This window comes from Peromyscus leucopus, chromosome 10 (assembly GCF_004664715.2).
Source record: "Peromyscus leucopus breed LL Stock chromosome 10, UCI_PerLeu_2.1, whole genome shotgun sequence".
Classification (NCBI taxonomy): domain Eukaryota; kingdom Metazoa; phylum Chordata; class Mammalia; order Rodentia; family Cricetidae; genus Peromyscus; species Peromyscus leucopus.
Genome location: NC_051071.1, coordinates 92,004,936 through 92,025,599, shown reverse-complemented (window position 1 = coordinate 92,025,599; position 20,664 = coordinate 92,004,936). Strand labels below are relative to the sequence as shown.

Genomic DNA, 20,664 nt, shown 5'->3' with positions numbered 1-20,664 from the left:
AAGAACATATGGCTGGTGATAAACATTTTCTTCTCATCAAGTAACATACTAAGAAATTCTATTAAGAGTTGGTGTGGTACAGCATGCCTGTAATCTCTGTATTTGGGGGGCAGAGACAGGATTGCTGAGTTCAAGTCCAATCTGCTCTAGAAAGCAAGGTCAGGCTACATAGTGAGCCGGGCAAAAAAAGTAAGAAGGAACAAGAGAAGGTATTCTAAATATTAAAGTACTACATCAAAAAATATGTGTAGTATTCTTCTAACACTCAAAGTATCTATTGAATTTTTAAAGTTAAATAATTCAAACTAATAGAATAATAGTTTTATCCTACAAATAAAAGACAAAGTGCTGTAACTTATTAGGTCACAAATGCTTTATTTGATAAAATTACAATTGTAAATTGTTACAATTTAAAGTACTAAATGCAACTTGGATTTTTTTCCAGTATTGTTTAATGCTCAGAAGTCAAATATAAGAAATACCTCATAATAAGAGCTCTAAATGATTTTTAAACTGTATTAGAATGACAAATTCTAATCAAAGTAAAAATTCTTTTGAATTTTACAAAATTGTTTACCACTATGTACTCAGAAATGTGAAAACCAAATGCAGCAGTTAGCTCCACAGAAAAGCAAACGAAACAGAACCAAAGGTAGACAGAGTTCCTGCAAGCCAACAGGCCCTGACTGCGGACTACAGAAAGCATGTCTTCGCAAATGCCAGCAACTTCTCTAGCAAGAGTTTCTGTAGGGTTCTTTTTAATTAAAAAGGAGGACTTAACATCTCATTTACAATAAAGCAAATTTTAGGGAAGAAAGTGCCCTGTATTCTGCATCTGCTGTTTGGTTAAAATAGAACAGCACTGTCAGCCAGCATCTTGGTAGGGTGGGCAGTGATCACATGCCAGCTACGTAACTAGTCATGGAAGACAAACAAAGTAGGAACGACCTGGTTCAACACAACAGACAAGCTGGACAAGAGAATGTAGTACGTCCATCTATTTTCTTATAGATGAAAGCTAAAGTTCTATAGTTAAGAAACACATACAGTGAAAAAATATGCTCTGCAAATTTTGGGACGAGTGGCTTAATTCAAAATGACAGTTCAACTCAGAAATCGGTGTCCAAACAGGACATACTTTACAACATTAGAGTGACCCGAAGTGCACTGGGAACACACTGAGGTATCCCAAACAACGTTTTCAGTATCTAAAAAGAAGTACTAAAGCAGCACTCTGCTTTTAAATCTAGTACATTTCCTAGGAGACCACCCTGCCGGAAGTAAGCCACCTTTGGCACGACAGACCTGCAAGTCACGTCCTCTATATATATCTACGACGTTTCCTTTCATACATTATCTCTTTTAAGGAAAGTGTAATGCGTCTCACGCGTTTTAATAAGGACCAAAGCACAGGTCGTCCTTCCAAATCCTCTACAGGGACAGGCCACTCCCCCCACCGCGGCGGGCGCCTAGGGGACAGCTAACCTGGTTCCGAATCGCTGCTGTCAGAGGAGCTCGAGTCGCTGCTGCTGCTCGCGGACCCCGAGCTGCTGCTGCTGCTGCTGCTACTGCTGCTGTCGCTCAGCCGGGACCCGCTCACCAGCTCCGGGGGCGGCGGCGGTGGGGGCGGGGGCTGCGGTTTCTCCGCTGCAAAACAGGGGAGCGTTAACACCGGTCAGAGGTCACGGGAGGGCACTGAGAAACCGCCACCTACCTTTTGCTGGGCGTTTTGTTTGCCGTTTCCTACAATTCAGCTGATTGTTGACGTCCAGCAACCGCCTCTCCAGCTCCAGCTTCTTCTGGGAATGGAGCTCTTCTTTGGACCTGACCACCTTCTTCGCTGTGAGAGAGAGGAGGAGCAACCGTGAGCGCGGGGCGGGGCCTGGCGGGGCGGGGCCTGGCGGGGCGGGGCCTGGCGGGGCGGGGCCTGGCGGGGCGGGGCCTGGAGGGGCGGGGCCTGGAGGGGCGGGGCCTGGCCTACCGTGGGGCTTCAGCGACCGCTTCCGCAGGCAGGCGAGGACGTACTTCTCCAGCTCTCTGAGTGTTGACGCCTTCAGAGTCTCGAAGTCGATCTCGATCTCGTCTGGGTTGGAGTTTCTCAGGGAAGGCTCCCTTGAATGTATTATATGAACTATGCGCCCAAGCTTCTCCCCAGGAAGTTTGTTTATGTCCAAACTCAGCTGCCTTTTCTCATCATAGTTCATGGGCTTCGCGTTGTCTTCATCTTCAGATTTCAAAAGTGGCTTCTTCTTTTTTGGTTGACTGTAACAAAATCATACATTCATTTCATCTTAATCAATTAATCTAGGTAGGGGGATGGAACCCAGGGGTTTCGCATAGGCTAAAAATAAATGCCACCCTTCTAGCAAAATCAGTTCCCATCAAACGTACTTACTTGCTCTTGGGCTTTTCCTTTTGTTTCATTTGCCTGGGCTTTTTCTTTGGATTTTCATCTCTGTTGTTAACCTTTTTTCTTTTTAGTGCCCTTTTAGACTTCTCATTCTTTCTCTTTAGCTTACGTAAGGGAACTTGGGACAGAACTTGTAGCTGCTGATGAACGGCATTAAGCTGGGAAAGGAAAAAACAAACAAACAAAAACCTTTAAGCATTCATGGATCTAAATGATTAAAGACACTAGAAAAATATGGTACTCCAAAGTTATGCCCAGCCTTTGTGAAATTCATTTCATGTTCTATTTCCTTCAGGACTTTGCTTCATTTTAGAAGTCCAGTGTTTTAAAGAGTGTTCACAAAACTTCAAACACTATCTTATGCTCAACCTAAAAATTTATCCTCTAAAACTGGTCCAGGAGGGCTGAAAACATAGCTCAATAACACAGCACCTTCCTACCCTGTGCGAGGTCCTGTATTTGAATCCAAAATTACAAATAAGTAAATAGCATGGTAATAAAACTAATACAGCCCAAGAACAGTTAACATTTCTAGGTGTTAAGGTTTCTTTCAAAAGATTTTTTAAAAATAATTGTGTGTGTGGTCACATATATGCAAGTGCCTTTGGAGGCCAGAGGCACTGGATCCCTTTGGAGCTAGAATTACAGGTGGTTGTGAGCAGCCTGAGACAGGTGCTGGGAACCGAACTCAGGTCCTCTGGAAGAACAGCCAGGGCTTGGAACTGCCAAGCCATCTCTCCAGTTCCAGTCTTCAGGCATGACCTCAGAAAAAAGCTAGCTTTATCACAGAAAGTAGCAAATGATCTCACTTATAAAAGGTCCCATATTATATCCTAAGATGTCAGTAAGAACCAACGTCCACCTAGGAATGCAAGCAGCAGTAAAGAACCCCAGGCATCATGGCACACACATGTTCCAGCACTGGAGAGGTAGAGGCAGAAGGATCAGAAGCTCGTGACAAGCCAGGGCACACAAGACAGTTTCAAAGAGGAGGAGGAAGAGGTGTGGCTCTAGGATTGAAGAGCATATAGATATTTGAGCAAGAAATATTTAACATGGCAAATACGCCAGAACATAACTGAGGCTATAGACACCAAGTGACTTAAATGTCACAGCTGAATGTCTACAAGGACTGCATCACAGACTGCAGCTCAGGGACCATCAACACTTGCGTCACATCCGGCCACCTGCTCCTGAAGCTTGGCGAGATGCTGCACTCGTTCATCCTCAGAATCTTCAGAAGAGTAGTCTTCCGAGGAGGCCTCGCTGCTGCTTTCTCTACTGAGGGCTTTTGCACTGTTTGTTGGAAGGTGATATGCATGCATATACTCAACAGGTTCGTCAGGAATCTTGGCAAAATGCATTTCAAAAACATCCTATAATGGAAAATTAGCCTGTTCACATTTTTTTGGCTTATTTTGAGACAGAGTTTCACCATGTTCAGGCTAGCCTGGAATTCATCATGTAGCCCAGGCTAGCCTGGAACTCAAAATCCTCCTGCCCACCTCCAGAGTGCTGGGATTGTAGACATGTGCCACCTGGTTGGTTTACTCCATTTCTGATTAGTGCAACAAGAATGCTTTAAAAGTACACACACTGATGTGTCTGGGGCAGACTTCTAAGACACCAGAAGAAATGTAAGATAACATTTTTGTCTGTCTGTGTATCTGTGTGTCTGTCTCAGCGAATGTCCTCCTCATTTCTCAGCAGTATCAACTGCTCACATTATCAAGGGAAACTTTGTTCACGGGCTGGGTAGTTAAGGTAAGCCATGTAATATATAGTCTACCTTTCAGTGACTTAAGACTGGGCCCCTTTCTAAAGCAGGATGGGTGCTCAGTTGATACTACAAGGAACCGACTGTCCTCTCTCACTAACCATTCATTTGTTTCTTCTGCAAAGTAGGCAACGTCATTAAAAGAAATGTGCTACTAAAGGTTATAACTCAAAGGATAAACCTCCACAGTTTAATAAGTCATTTGTAAATTATTTGGTACTACTTAAGGACAGAGGCATCCTTTGTCTCTTGATATGGTTCAGAAAATGTAACTTATGCTCGGAGGAAAGCACGCTCCATGAGTGAAGCCTCACCTGAAGCATTCTAGCCATTGCCACGACTTCGTGATCTGGAGGGTTGTATTTGTAGCAATTCATAAACATTAATCTGACATCTGCAGCAAATTCATATGCATCCTTATATTCTTGGTTGTCCATTTTTCCCTATTTAAGGAAAAATCAGAAGGATTCACAAACAACTAAAGTCAATTCACATGAAATAATTTAGACATACAGGGAAATGCAGAAAAATAACAGAGAAAATACTTTCAACTTCTGGGTAAGATGGTGAACTAGCAGTTTCCCTCTGTGAGTGTCAGGAGAATAAAAAACTAGATTTCATTCCAAAGAGGGGAAGAACTTTCAAAAATCAAAAATGGAATGATAAGGCAGCTGAACACTGGAGAAGCAGATGAGCAACACAGCAAAAAGAAGCCAAGGCAAACACAAACTATGGTTCCCTGGTTAGGGAAGAGGAAGCAGAAGCCACATCCAAAAGATAAGTCAGATAGCCCCAGCAAGAAAGATGCTGGGCGGTTCTACCCACAGCCCTCACAAGCCTCAAATCTAACTGTGGCCCTTGCTGAGACAGTGACCTTTTAGGCAGGCGGGGTCAGCTGTGGGAGAGAAATCCTTTGGCTCAGAGGGCTGTGGCCTAGGTCCTATTAGAGCCTAAATTCAATCTGTCGTAGCTGTAATGTGAGAGACAAGTCTAGGAAGCCGTCATGGACAACAGGTGGCCAATATACTGACTAGGAGTGCAAGCAGCAGGAGACTCGACTTGGCAGTGAAGTATAGAGAATGATAGCGCCTTCTTAGGTCCCTGGAGAAGACCTCATCAACTAAAAATAACTGGAGCTGATACGCCTGAGCCTGAAGTCAACGAGTAGATTAATCTGTGGAGCCACCTGTCTGCCATGAGGTCCATGTATCTGGCCCAAGAACTCTGCAGCCACACTGGACAAATCTGGTATCTGCAGCCACATCCCTCTAGCAGGTGACTAACGCTTGCACATTTTGAAAATGGAGGCAGGCCCGTCTTTGCGGATCCCAGCACTGGTTGCTTTGCCTTCTCCCAGCGCACTTGGAGGAAACTCTTGGGTCAGAACACTGGCCACCCATGGACCAGGAACTGGGAGTTCCAGAGAGTAGGACAACTTGCCCTGTCCACAGACTACAGTGTTCAGTTTGGCATCGGAGACCCCGACGCACAAAGACAGGAAGATGCTAAGATGAGGGACACAGCACGAGTCCAGTGCAGAGTCCACAGAGTCAGCTGACCTGCCCTGGATATCATTGGCGTCTCCAGTTTCCAACTGTTGGGGGGAAGCCAACACTTCTTGCTTTGCCTCTCCACCCCTGCGCACGCCTGTGTGCCGTGAGTCCTTTGTGGAGTCAGCTTCCCCTCTTCTGGGTGTGTCCCAGGAGTCAAACTCAGGTCACAAGTTTACCTGCTAAGCCCTTTATCCCTATGGTTTTAATTTTCAGGACAAGCCTTCATTTTTAAATTCATTTTCACACAATTATCTAATTTTGTTACCTTTTTAAAACTTACTAGTTCCCCCTTCTCTCTTTTTCCTGTGATGCTTCCAATAGGACTGATCTTAGCTGATTTATTAAAAAACCCTTTGATGTTCTTATTTTCTATGCCACTCACATGTAACTGTTATTTATTTTCTTGTTATTGAGTAATTTTTCCATTTTTTATTTTCCCCTAATGTGTACTTTTCTCCTTCAGAACATCCTTCCCCCTCCTTACCCTTGCCTCTGTTTCTCCACTTTCTCTGTCCCTCCATAGCCTCATTCATCAGCCATTTTCACATTTAATTATTGTTTTAACTTTAAGCATACTGTGTATTATCTTTGCCATTTTTGTTTCCTGACTATTAATGATATATTAGTGATCTTTAATCAATTTTCACTGTACTTCTATATTTCATATTTAAAAGTCATTTTCTCCTGTCCTAGTGGTGTGGGGATTAATTGAGCCCTAAAGGGCAACTGTTCACTAGGAAAAAAATTCAACTCGAGACATGTACAACACAACACACAGAAACACACACTCTCATAAAACCAGCAGAAAGCAAGGTGATGTCTCCAGAAACTGTAACTTTCCTTAGCTGCTGAATTCAAAGACATTGAAAAGAGTCAAACACTGCATGAAGATTTCAAAAGTTTACTAGTGAAAAAGATCAGTCACCTTAAGGTAGACACAATAACAGGAATAATGAAGTCAATCACAGACCTGGAGAGGAAGGCCAGCAACTCAGGAAAAAGTGAAAAGGATGAAGACTCCATGTCATTATCTCAAGAGATAGAAAGTGAAAAGGATGAAGACTCCATATGATCATTTCAAGAGATAGAAAGTAAAAAGGATGAAGACTTCATATGACCATCCAAAAGAGAGAAACACCTTGGACAAAGGTCAACATTCTTTCATGGTAAAATCCCAGAAGACTCTAAGAAGAGAGGGATGACACCCAACATTTAAGATACAACAGACCAGCTGGGCAGTGGTGGCACACGCCTTTAATTTCCACACTTGGGAGGCAGAGCCAGGTGGATCTCTGTGAGTTCAAGGCCACCCTGGTTTACAGAGCAAGATCCAGGACAGGCACCAAAACTACACAGGGTTTCTGTCTCGAAAAAACAAAACAAAACAAACAAACCCCCAAAAAGATACAACAGACTTACAACCAGCTTTATAATACATGGGGAATGAATGAATTTCCAATAAAATTAGGAAGGAGACAAGGGAACACATTCTTTTCATTCTTACTCAACATAGTACTTGAATCTTAACTAGAGCAGAAAGAGCAGAGAAGTAAACAAGCGAGGTACAAGTAGGGAAGTGAGGGTCAGACACTCTTTCAGAAAACCTCCAGGCCTCATCAACACTGTAAGCAATGCAGCAGGATACAGAAGTGACATGTAAAACCAGTAGCTTTTCTAGCACACCAATAATGAACTCACAGAGAAGGAAAGCGTGTGTGTGTGTGTGTGTGTGTGTGTGTGTGTGTGTGTGTGTGTGTGTGTGTTTTCCTTCATAACATAACCATAAAAAGCATTCTGAAAAAAGCACTCCAACAGCTCAATAGGGGGAAAGCAACAGCTCAATAGGGGTCATTTGTACTGTGTGGTATCAGAAAGCTCTGAAGAAAAGGGAGCCGCCAGCAGAGTGAAGACACCCTATGGGATGGAAGAAAACCTTGCCAACCATACACTAGGCTGCTAGACAGAGGGTTAGTGCTAGAATCTATATAGTCTCCCCACACACATATGCATGCAAAACACGTTTAAAACATCTAAGACAAGAGCCGGGCGGTGGTGGCGCACGCCTTTAATCCCAGCACTCGGGAGGCAGAGGCAGGTGGATCTCTGTGAGTTCGAGGCCAGCCTGGGCTACCAAGTGAGTCCCAGGAAAGGCGCAAAGCTACACAGAGAAACCCTGTCTCGAAAAACAAAAACAAAAACAAAAACAAAAACAAAAACAAAAAAAAACATCTAAAACAAACAGACTAGTGAGTTTAATGTACAGTTCTTAAAGCAAGAAAACCAAATGGCCAATAAATATTTGAAAGTGTTCAATGTCCTTATCCATCTGAGAAAGTAAAACTAAAACTGCATGGATCTTCTATCTTACCCCAGTCAGACCGGCTATTATCAAGAAAACAAACAGCATATGCTGAGAAACATACAGGGAAATAGCAACTCTTATACATTGCTGGTGGAAATGTAGATTGGTATAGGCTCTCTGGATGTCAGTATGGAGTGTTCACGAAAAAACAAAAAAGAGAACATGGCCAGCATGTGAGTAAGTCTGCAAAGGATTGTACACCAGCATCCCACAGACACTCGCACACTCATGATTATTGATATTCTGCGCATGATAGACAAGATGTGAAACCACCTGAGATGGTCATCTATGGATGACTGATGAAAATGTGGCACACACATAACGGAATTTTATTCAGTTCTAAAGAGGAATGAAATTGTAAATTTTATAGGGAGATTGTTAAGTGAAATAAGACAGACTCAGAAAGACAAATGTTTTCTCTTCCATGAGGAATCTAGATGTAAATTTGTGTTCATTTGTGTGCATATGTACAATGGAAAGCAGAAAGGAAGCCGAGGATGCAGAAAGGCACCACTAGAAGGTAATGAGATGCATAGTGTATGAAAGCCAAGAGGGAATAAAGGGGAGGGGTAAAACAGAAGCCATGGATGACAAGTAAGAACAAAATACACACGTCTGTATACATGTCTGAAAATGTCATGGCCAACATGATGTACATGTGTGTAAACTCAGCTCTTGAGAGGTAGAATCAGGAGGCTCAAGAGTTCAAAGTCCCTCTCAGTTATACAGCAAGTTTGAGGTCAGCCTAGGCTACATGAAACCCTGTTTCAACAAACAAAAGAACAAAGCAAAGAGTCACAGGAGCCCATTTCTTTATATGCTAACCAGAAAGCAAACTAAAAGGAAGGGGTGGAGTGAGGGAGGAGGGAGGGAGGGAGGGAGGGGGAGGGAGGGAGGGACAGAGGGGAGAGGGGGGAGGACATTTACCTTTTTTTTTTTTTTAAAAAAAACATATCACAAACACTGTGCCATATTATCCAATTTTACACTTGGAAAAGAAATCAACTAATGTTCACAAAGAAAGTGACCAAGGCATTCAAGACACAATGGATGGGAAACAGTGTTTCCAGACTGTCTTGGCTGGGAAACAGTGTTTCCAGACTGTCTTGGCTGGGAAGTTTTACAGTAAGCAAGCAATGAACAGACGTTAAAAGCAGTCTGAAGAGTAACAGGGGCATGGTTATAGGCTCAGGTGGCTGCATGAAGAGGGTGAGATGTAGAATAGACATTATAGATAGTGTTAGGATTGAAGGTGTGCACCACCATGCCTGGTTAATTTTCTTTTAAAACTTTATTATGTATATAGCTGTCTTTCTTGCATGTATATTGGTGTACCATGTGCATGCCTGGGTTCCAAGGAGACCAGAAGAAGGCACTGGGCCTCTGGGAACTACAGTTAAAGACAGCTGTAAACCACTATGTTGTTGCTGGGAACTGAACCCAGGTCCTTTGCAAGAACAGCAAGTGCTTTTAACCACTGAGGCATCTCTCCATCCCCAAGAACCTAATTTTCTTCCAACCACATCAGTGACCATTGACAATGATTTCAGAGATAAATTAAAGTTGACATCTTCCTGTTCCTGGAGTCCTCTAACAGCCTTCTGACCCATGTGTATACAGCTCCTGAAGAAAACACCACAAAACCCTAATGTAAGGCCATGACTCATGTTTGAGTCTCTACAGCAGCCTAAGACCCAGGTTTCCCTTACATCCTTCGTACACACAAGTTCATACAAAGGTCCTGTTCTGAATTGTTTCTTTACCTCCTATCCATTCTACAAGTTACTTTCTCCACTTGAAACACCATATAACTACAAACTCCTATTTATCTCAACGTATGGCTATTGTTTTGTCTGTTTTTTGAGACAGGATTTCTCTGTGTAGCCCTGGCTGTCCTGAAACTTGCTCTGTGAACCAGGCTGGCCTCGGACTCACAGAATTCAGCCTGTCTCTGCCTCCTGAGAGCTGGGATTAAAGGTGTGCACTACCACCACCTGACCAGATGATACTCTTTAACCTCTGGGTCTGAGTTTGCACATGTGCAAAAGTAAAAAGTACTATTTTAAGACATAATGGTTACAAACTTGTGACATGGCTCCTCAGACTGAAAAGGGATAATTTCCAGTACAAGACGGATAAACTGGAACCAGCTAGAGAGAGGAAGACACACTATATGCAAAGGAATGACAAGTTTCTTGACAGCAGATAGATGGTGGGATGTCCTCCAAGTGTTGAGAGAAAATGACTGTCATTCTGAATTCTATAGTCAGTTAAAGAATCATTCATGATTCTTCTATATATAAATTAAATTTGTTCTCTACAAATCCTTAAAGAAGGACTACTGAGTTTGGATGTCAACTAACAACAAATTCAGAGGGGGACAGCAGAATACAAGAAATGAGGGCAAACACAAAGTTTAGTAACATGTTAACAAACTTTACTATGTTGATAAAAATGATGAAACAACACTGTGCTTTAAAAGAGAACCAGGGCTGAGGAGGTGCTGTGCAAGGCTGAGGAACCTAGTTCGATCCCCACTGGCCTGTAAGATGGATGTGATTACAGGAAAAATGAAAAGATGATCCACTTCAGGTGCTACAATTCTGGTGATGTAATTTTCTTCACAATTTCCTGGGTATTAGATTAGCTTTCTTTGCAATGATGGAACACTTCTACCATCAAGAAAAGAAAAGAAAGCTCTTCCCACTCAGGCAGTATTTTACCTTGATAGTTCCAAGATCCATGGGATTTTTGACAATGTCATAGTAGTTGTGGAGTCCCAAAGCATCAGCATCCACAGGATTATAGAAGGGCCATGCATATGGCAAATGTTTCTTGGCAAGCATTTCCTTAAGAATCTCACTGCAGTACTTTAATTGCCCAGTTACTTTGACCGTTTTTAAAACTCTGTGTTGTTGCTGAGAGTCTGGCAAAACGTTCTTCAGTATGTTCTCCTTTACTGGCACAGTCCCGGGCTTGGCTTCCCCAAAGGTGGGGGGAGACTTGCTACTTGCTTTAACTATGGACGCGGTAGGGGTTGTTGTGTCTGCTCTCCTCTTCACACCCTTTGTGACCTGAAGAACAGTCCAACAAGAAGTGACCCTCAAGGAGGTGCCATCCATTGATAAACAAAAACAATCACTGACCCAGGGTTCTATGAGAGGATTTTCACACACTGCCATCAGTCCACATATACGTATTAGTAGAGGTTAATTCCCTCTTTACAGACAGAACAAATAGCTCTGATGTCCCTTCCCACATCCAGAGAACAATCTGGCACAAATCTTAAAGACAAATGAAAGATGGAAAATCAAAGTCATAGTTATACCAATAGTGTCTCTGAGTACAGGAAGTTAGCTGGGGTATACAATTTTAAAGTGCAAACGATATATGCCAGGTATGGTGGCATGACCACAATGTTGGTAGGCTTGAGGCAGGAGTGAGGATTCTAGAAAAAGGCCTACTAATAGTAAGATTTTGTCTCAAAACAAAACAAAAATCTATGTACAATTGTAATTGCTACATTAAAACAAAAACAAAAACCACCAATGTAACTATGGGTAACTTGCTTTGCCTGTTGTTGAGAGGGCTTTTTCTGTAGTCCAGGCTCCCTCAAACTTGTTAGCACCACAGGACTAGACTACAAAACCTGGGTCAAACTAGACAGCTTTTAATAGCAATACTATCAAGATACTAAAATGGTTCAAATTCTACTTAAGAAATCTATAAAATTTGGTTAATAGTCTAGGTCTTTGTCCTCAACATGCATATAGACAAGTGTTCAGCACTCACATCAGGCTCAAAACTGCCTGTAACTCCAGCTTCAGGGGATTTTATGCCCTCTTCTTCCTCCAGGGTAACACAGGCATGTGACATACATTCACACACACACATATTCTCCCTCCCTCCCTCCCTCCCTCCCTCCCTCCCTCCCTCCCTCCCTCTCTCTCTCTCTCTCTCTCTCTCACACACACACACACACACACACACACACACACTCCACACACACACACACACTACACACACACACACACACACACACACACACACACACACACACACACACTAAACTTACTTGGACCACAGTCTGTGAGTCAGAGGTGGGGGGAACTTCGTGCACCATGTTTAAGGGAGAGAGGGAGATGTCAGGAAATCCAGAAGGAATCTCTTGCCGCTTAAATACATTTTCTGCCGCTTTGGAGGGGATTGGATCCTTAGCAGAGGAAACTGTTGTCTTTTGCTGAGGATCTAGTAAACGTGAACAGAGTCAGACACCTGAGAGGCACACAACATCATCTTCCCACGCCTCCTCCACTCTAGTCCAGCTGGCAAATAAGCCCAGTCCGCTGCTGCTGACAAGCTGGTCCTAATCTCCAAAAGACATGGTCCAGGATGCTGAAGTCCTGAGAGAGCAAAAACCCTTACAGCTTAAAACTCTCCCCCTCAATATACATACATACATATATATATACATACATATACGTATATATATATATATATATATATATATATATATATATATATATATTAGATAGATAGTATAATTTTGGAAAAGTTAAATTGAAGCCAGGTGTGGGAGACAGGCCAGACCTTCCAGCTTGAAACATAGACAATGACTTTCTTAAGAGGACTCAAGAGGTGGTAATATAAAAGGACAAATGAGATCATTTCAAACTTAAAGGCTTCTACATACCAAAGGAAATAATTAACAAAAGATAGCTGTTTATCATACAGGAGATTAATATCCAGAGTAGATTTTTAAAAACTAAATGAATAAAATGCCTGGTGCTGGAGCGATGCCTTGGCAGGTTGAGGGCACTTGCTCTCATTCATGAAAACCAGAGTTCAGATCCCAGCACTCACTGGTCAACCTGGGTGGCCCATGGATGCTTGTAACGCCAAGGATCCAAGGCTCTCCAGGCCTTTGTGTGTACACAGGGGCACATACACACATATGCATATATGCTCACATAGATACATCTTTTAAAAAATATTTAAAAAATTATCTAAAATGAACAATTCTATATATGCTTTTCTATTTACATGCCATAACTGGAGCAATGAACTGAAAAAGAGTGAAGACACTTTTCAGGAGAGGAGGCAGGAGGCTGGTGACTACAGGAAAACTTACCAGCCATCAATATCTGGCCATCAGGAAAGTGTAGACCGTGGGCTGGAGAGAGATGGCTCAAGGGTCAAGAGAGCTCGCTGCTCTCGCAGAGGCCTGAGACTGACTACCAGCACCCACCCACACTGGGGGCTGCAAACGTCCGCAACCCTAGCTCTGGAGGACCTGAGGCCTTCTCGCCTCCATGGGCACTGAGTGCGCATGCGCACACTGACATGCAGACATAAAGGCATGCACATAAATAAAATTAGAAAAAACGAAAATCACCACAACATTTTTAAAGAAAGAGCTAGGCATGGTGGTGCATGCCTATCATCCCTGCTCTTGGCAAGGTTGAGGCAGGCCTATCAGGAGCTCAATGCAACCATGGTTACATAAGGTCGTATATATCCCAGGCTGGCCTGTAATTTCTTATCAAAAAAAAAAAAAAAAAAAAGCACAAAAACAAAGAAAAATTGCTTTGCCATTCTAGCTCACTGAGTCAGAATGGCTGAGGAAGAAAGGAGCCCTTACACCTGCTAGTTGGAATGTTAATTAGTATGTCCTTCAAAATCCACTTGAAGCTTCCTCAAAAAAACAAAACTAAACGAAAAAACTACAAATAGAACTACCGTATTCCTGAGCTCTCTCACTTCTCAAGTCAGCATATAGTGGGGATAATTGCAGACCTATGCTTGTCCCGACACTATTCACAATAGCCAAAGTATGGAATCAGTGTAAGTGCTTATCCACAGGCTGATGGATAAAGTGATGTGGAAATATGCACAAAGGAGCATTATTCAGCTGTAAGAAGAATGAAATCATGTCTTGGAGACTGAGGCAGGAGGATCATGAACTTGAGTAGCCTGGGCAACTTTGTGAGATCCTGTCTCAATATGAAAAATAAGAAGGATTTGGGATACAGTTTGGTGATAAAACACATACTTAGCCTGCACAAAACCTTGGCTTCAAACCTTACTTATGAAAAACAGAAAAAAAATTATTAGATGCTTCTTTAAAAACAACATTCACGGGCCAGAGAAGTGGCTTTAGTGGTGAAGATCTCCTGTTCTCCCAGATGACTCAAGTTTGGGCTCCCAGCACCTACGTCTTGGCAGCTTACAACTGCCTGTAACTTTAGCTCTAGGAGGTCCAACATCCTCTTCTGGCCTCTGTGTACATGAAAGACAAAGACACACACACACACACACACACACACACACACACACACACACACACACACACGATCAGGAGTTCAAGTCCACTCTCCCAGCATGTGGAGTGTTGTCAGTTTAAAGCCAGCCTGGGCCACATGACATCCTGCCTCAAAACTAGGAAGAGAGGAAGGAAGAAAGGAAAGGAGGGACAGAGGGAGAAGAAAAAAGGAAAATTTAAAAATATGTAGGAGTTGGAGAGACGGCTTAGTGATTAAAACCAGTATATGTTCTTCCAGAGGGCCCAGGCTTGACTCCTAGTTCTCTATGGTGGCTCACAACCATCTTGAACTCCATGGGATCTGATGCCCTCTTCTGGCCTCCATGGGCATGGACACATGTGGTGCACAGATAAAAATGCAGGCAAAACACTCATACACATAAAATAAATTTTTTTAAAAAAATGTAACTTTCCCTTGGTAGAGATTATAATTTAAATCAGCAAAAATCAGCATCTTGCTTTAACAGCTGAAATACTGCACTCATTATGTGCTGCCTATCTCAAAGGGTTACTAGCTCTCTTACTGGAGCCTGCGTCTTACACGGTCAGACTTAAGATCAACATCTTTTTGTTTTGTTTTGTTTTTGAGGGTTTGTTTGTTTGTTGTTGTTGTTGTTGTTTTTCGAGACAGGGTTTCTCTGTATAGCTTTGCGCCTTTCCTAGAACTCACTTTGTACACCAGGCTGGCCTCGAACTCACAGAGATCCGCCTGTCTCTGCCTCCCAAGTGCTGGGATTAAAGGCTGCACCACCATGCTCAGTTCAACATCTTTCTTAATAAGACTAACATAAGAACTTTAATGATCAGTAAGTGTCATGCATGACTGATCAAGGAAACCTCATAAGTAGATATAACCCATCTTAAAATCTGTCAAAAAAGAAAAAGTATACATTACCATTTATAAAAATGATGTCTAGTACAGACCCACTATAATCTCCTATATGCTCACCATTTAACTATAAACTGTACAACATTTATAAACATAAAGGATATTTTCCTGTAAAAGATAAGGATATTAACATGGAATGACTAAGGAACTTACTAATATTATACAATTTGAGTGATACACAAATTAATCAACATTTGATGATGCTCTAACATACCATTTGAATATTAAGATTAATTTCATGTCTTCACATGAGTAATATGATCAACTCTAAAAATTTTCACTATAGCCAGATATGGGTGAAGGCTGGTAATTTCAGTACTCAGGAGGCAGAGGCAGAAGGACCATATGCTGAAGACTAGCCTGGACAATTAAGAGAAACCCTGTCTCAAAATATAAATCCCCAAAGGGGTGCTGGGCAGTGGTGGTGCCAGGCAGTGGTGGTGTGTAAGACAAATTGATAAATGGTCTTATTAATAAAACCCCGAGCCAGATATTGGGGTGAAAAACTGAGAGATCAGAGAAATAGTACAAGCCACAGACAACCTCACCTCAGTCTCCAAAGAGACCTACTTCCTGTATACCCATGCCTATATGCCTTTCTGTTCTGCCATCTCATTTCCTCTCTGCCCGGCTACAGCACTTCCTCCTCCTGCCCAGCTCTGTCACTTCCTGTCTGTCTGTACAGACCTCCAGACCTCTGTGGTTAGTGCTGGGATTAAAGGTATGTACCACCATGCCTGGCTCTGTTCCCAGTGTGGCCTTGAACTCACAGAGATCCAGATCGATCTCTGATAGGATTAAAGGTGTGTGCTACCATTGCCTGCCCTCTATGTTTACTATAGTGGCTGGCTTTGTCCTCTTATCCTCGCATAAACTTTATTAGGGTGCACAATATATTGGGAACACAATACATCACCATTGTGATGTGGTGCATGCCTTTAATCCCAGTATTCAGGAGGCAGAGGCAGGTGGACCTCTTGAGTTCAAGGCCAGCCTGGTCTACAGAGCAAGTTCCAGGACAGTCAAGGCTACACACAGAGCAACCATGTATCCAAAAACAAAAGAAAAAAGAAAAAAAAGGAAGAGGTATATGTAGATAGCTCAGTCAGTAAAATATTTTTAATTAGAGGAGAAAGAAAAAGAATCTTAAACCCAATAACATTTCATTCTTAGCTACAGTCCTTTTGGCAATGTGTGTCCTCTTCCATAATTAAGGTGGGGGAGCCCATTTAAATGGACATGGCTATGTCCTTTGAAGGATTTTATTTTTATTTATGTTTTATTCCATGCACACACGCATGCACGCACTCACTGTAGCTAGAGTTTTCCTGCCTTGCCCACAGTCAGGACAAATCTTTGTCACCCGCCAGTCCCACAGCCGCTCAGACCCAACCAAGTAAACACAGAGACTTATATTGCTTACAAACTGTATGGCTGTGGCAGGCTTCTTGCTAACTGTTCTTACAGCTTAAATTAATCCATTTCTATAAATCTATACCTTGCCATGTGGCTCATGGCTTACCGGCATCTTCACATGTGGCTTGTCATGGTGGCAGTTGGCAGTGTCTCTGACTCAGCCTTCCACTTCCCAGAATTCTTCTCCTCCTCCTTGTCCCGCCTATACTTCCTCCTGCCTGACTACTGACCAATCAGTGTTTTATTTACTAAGCAATCAAAGCAACACATTTGCCATACAGAACATCCCACAGCAACCCACACCTTTCACTCTGGGCCTACCTCTCTTTATTCTTTCCTTACCACCCACAGCTTGCTCTTCTTGTGGCATCTGAGATAATTTCTGCATAAATAACTTCTCTAGAGCTTGGGCCATAAGAACAATGTCATCGCCAGGCTAGAAGACATGTTGAAGACATGTTAAGTTACACATGGTAGTTGTGGCACCACATTTCTTTATAGAATGCTTAGATAGGACTTATCCCCTCTATTTGGAAAATAGTGGAGCAGAAACAAACTTAAATTCTAGCATCTCTTGCCTTTTAAAAAGGATCAGAGTGAATTTTCTGAACACCAAACAAATGCAATCTAACCAACCCAGCAATACAAAAAGTGTTAGCAATCAGAATGCCTCCCCTGGAGCAAAGCACTTCATGATCTGAGGTGACCTCATGACCGTGTACACTGGCTGGATTTGAATTCCACTCTCCCTGTTGTATTCTTCTAGCATTACCTCACTGCCTGGAGTAAATCTAAGGGACTCAGCTGTGCCAGGCGGGCTCAGCCCTCAGCACTATGCAGGCTCTCATGCAGTTTGCCACTTAGGCGGTAGGTAGGAAATTTAACCAAGACTCAGTTAAGTGTGTCACCAGGTTATCACTCATAATTAAAACATCAAGAGCGCCACAGAGAGCCAGACCATCAATACTGCTTTTCTTTCTTTCTTCTCAAGCCAGGGGCTCAAACTATACCCAAGCTGCCCTTAAACTCACAAAATCCTCTGCCTCAGCCTCCCAATCACTGGGTTATAGGTGAGTTACCAGTCTGGCTTTGATATTTCTTTCTTTTCTTTTTTCTTTATTTAAGGATAGATCATTTCAGCTATTCAGGCAAAAATACAGTCAACAGGCTGAAAAAACAAATTCAGCAAATAGACTGAAATATGAAAATTATGAAATCCAATAATAAATAATTTACTTAAAATATGCAAATTGGGGTCAGCGAGGTGGCTCTGAGTTGGTAAAAATACTTGCCATATGAGCCTAATAACTTCTGGATATGCCTAATAACTTCCTGAGTTCCACCCCATAACCCATGGTAGAGGGAAAGAGCCATCTCCTAAAAACTGTTCTGACCACTACACAGGCTCACACCCTAGAAAAATAACAAATATTACAAAATGACATATCTAATAAAGACATGTAAACTGAGTATTATAAGGGCACATGCCTATAAACCTAGTGCTCTAGAGGCTGAGGCAGGAAGACCTTGAGGCCAGCCCTGGCAGCATATGGAAACCTTGTTTCAAACTGCCCCTCCTATCCAAAACAATACATTAAGTGTTTCTAATCTGGAACTTGAATCTGAATCATAATACTTATTATTATACACTCTTGTATACATAACAGCAAAGAATAGGCAGTGTAATATAAATTTACATACCTTGTTGTATAAATAACAATTTGAAAACATTGTGTTGAAGTCTTCTATGCATTCGGAAGCCTTCACATAATACTTATTTTCCAACCGCTTCTTAATTGTATTTAAATCCATTGGGGTTTTTATAATGGTATAATAGTCCTGTAGGTTTGAAGAAGTTACATTATTAGAAGGAGGCTGGGGGTATAGTTCAGTTGTAGAGAGCTCATATAATATGCAAAAGACCCTGGGTTCCATCCTCAGCACCACAATGAATTAGTAATAATAAATAAATAATAATAAAAATGGACTGGAAATGTAGTTCATTGTCAGGCATACTTGTTTAGTATGCTTGAGGCCTTGGGTTCAGTATGGTATAATCACACACAAACAACTATTGTCTTAATTCATAAAACTCTTAACCTCTAACCAAAGAATGCAAATGATTACCTTTTGTTAGAAGCACAATCTGAAAACCTTTAGTAGTGAAAACCAAAGCTAGTTGTCATAAACATTACTTTTCAGAGGAAATAAAGTCTCTACAGGTTGACTAGGGTAGTTCTGATGTGTAGGCTCAGAGGGTACATGTGCTTGCCACTAAGCTTAACCACCTGACTTGGTGCCCAAGAACCCACATGGTGGAACGAGAACTGACTCCTGAAAGTTGTCCTTGGTGCATGCGTGTGCACGCGCGAGCACACATACACACATACACACACACAAGCAGATAATGAAAAAAAAATTAAAAGATTGGCAAAGGCAAGATTTAAAACATTTTATTTTTGAAAAATGTACAAGGAAGAAAATGATGAGGGGCAGTATTTCTGGAATCTGACAGGTTCAGAGAATTCCAGTTCCCTGACTCACTGACTACATCACAGATCACTCTGTTACTAAATATGATTAAAAACTTCAAGTGAAACCTAAAGCTGAATGTGATGTGTGATATAAGTAAGACTACTAAGTAGTGTTAAGAAAGCAGCCGGGCAGCAGATGGCGCACACCTCTTTAATCCCAGTGCTTGGGAGGCAGAGCCAGGTGGATCTCTGTGAGTTCGAGGCCAACCTGGGCTACAGAGGGAGATCCAGGACAGGCACTAAAACTATACAGAGAAACCTTGTCTCAAAAAAAAAAAAAAAAAAAAAAAAAAAAAAAAAAAAAAAAAAAGGAAGGAAGGAAGAAAGGAAGAAAGAAAGAAAGAAAGAAAGAAAGAAAGCCTTCTCAGAGGATTTCTCTTCATCAGAAAGCTGCTATGACATGCTATGACCAGAGAACCTTACACAATTCATCATGAACTGTTAAAATAAGAATGCCAATGTCCAGATCATTAAGTTTTATCTTGGGAGTGGGAAAGAACAGTTAGGACAGTCTTCAGAGGTGCTGAATAACCAGGTATCTAATTACGTATATTTTATAATATTAAAGATTATATTAAATTAACTTTATGTTTGGGTGCTTTGCCTGCATGTATATCTGTGGCTCACATGTATGCCTGGTGCTGTAGAGACCAGAAGACGGTGTTGGCTCCCTGACATTCCCATTACACACCCATCGGTTCTCACTAGATCCCTGGAACTGGAGTTTAGACAGTGTGAGCCACCATGTGGGTGATAGGAATTGAATCCAGGTCCTCTGGAAGAGCAGACATTACTCTTAATGGCTGAGCCATCTCTCCAGCCCCAACTAACTTTTTTCTTTATCGCTATAGAGTTTTCCTCTTTTAAATTGATATGGAAAATACCTAAACAGACAAACAATGAACTAACAGGTTACGGACCAGGGAGATGGCGAAGTTGGTAAAAGCACCAGCTGTGCAAACCTGAGGTTCTGAGCGGGAACCACATGAAAAGCCAGCTGTGGTGGTGCACATCTGTAATCTCAGTACTCCTATGGTGAGGTGGGAGGCAGAGCTACCCCAGCTAGCCTGCCATGCATAGGACAGCAGCAAAAAGTTGGACGCTGTTCTCTGACCTGTACATGTGCACCATAGCATGTGAGTGCCCGTGCTTTTCAATAGAGTCTTTAGAATTTAAAATTGCTTCCTCCAAAGCTTACCTCTGGAGGGAAGTTATCAGCCTGGACTCTCCAGCATTCTCTGAGAAGGGCTTGAACAGAGTTAGAAGTTTCCACTGTAGGAAAATGTCGGAGCGGCCTCTAGGAGAGCATCCTCCACGCCCCCTCCCGTTCTATCGCTTCCCTGTGCCTGTGAAGTTAGGCGGCAGAGTGGGGGCGCTGAGACCTGCAGGCACCGGAAGTGA

The 20,664-nt window shown here is 42.3% G+C and overlaps 1 protein-coding gene across 3 annotated transcripts in view; it reads right to left on the bottom strand.

Annotated features, from left to right (window-relative positions):
• The window catches only part of Brdt (bromodomain testis associated), a 58,150-nt gene that overhangs the window by 24,035 nt on the left and 13,451 nt on the right, over nucleotides 1–20,664 (bottom strand). For all 3 annotated transcript variants that reach the window (XM_037209273.1, XM_028867371.2, XM_037209271.1), the window contains exons 4-13: nucleotides 18,431–18,568; nucleotides 17,051–17,165; nucleotides 12,178–12,350; nucleotides 10,826–11,176; nucleotides 4,502–4,630; nucleotides 3,598–3,786; nucleotides 2,396–2,568; nucleotides 1,982–2,262; nucleotides 1,715–1,840; nucleotides 1,486–1,647 (exon numbers count right to left, since the gene is read on the bottom strand). In XM_037209273.1, the coding sequence (XP_037065168.1) occupies nucleotides 1,486–1,647; nucleotides 1,715–1,840; nucleotides 1,982–2,262; nucleotides 2,396–2,568; nucleotides 3,598–3,786; nucleotides 4,502–4,630; nucleotides 10,826–11,176; nucleotides 12,178–12,350; nucleotides 17,051–17,165; nucleotides 18,431–18,568 (1,837 nt within the window). The remainder of the gene's footprint in view (nucleotides 1–1,485; nucleotides 1,648–1,714; nucleotides 1,841–1,981; nucleotides 2,263–2,395; nucleotides 2,569–3,597; nucleotides 3,787–4,501; nucleotides 4,631–10,825; nucleotides 11,177–12,177; nucleotides 12,351–17,050; nucleotides 17,166–18,430; nucleotides 18,569–20,664) is intronic.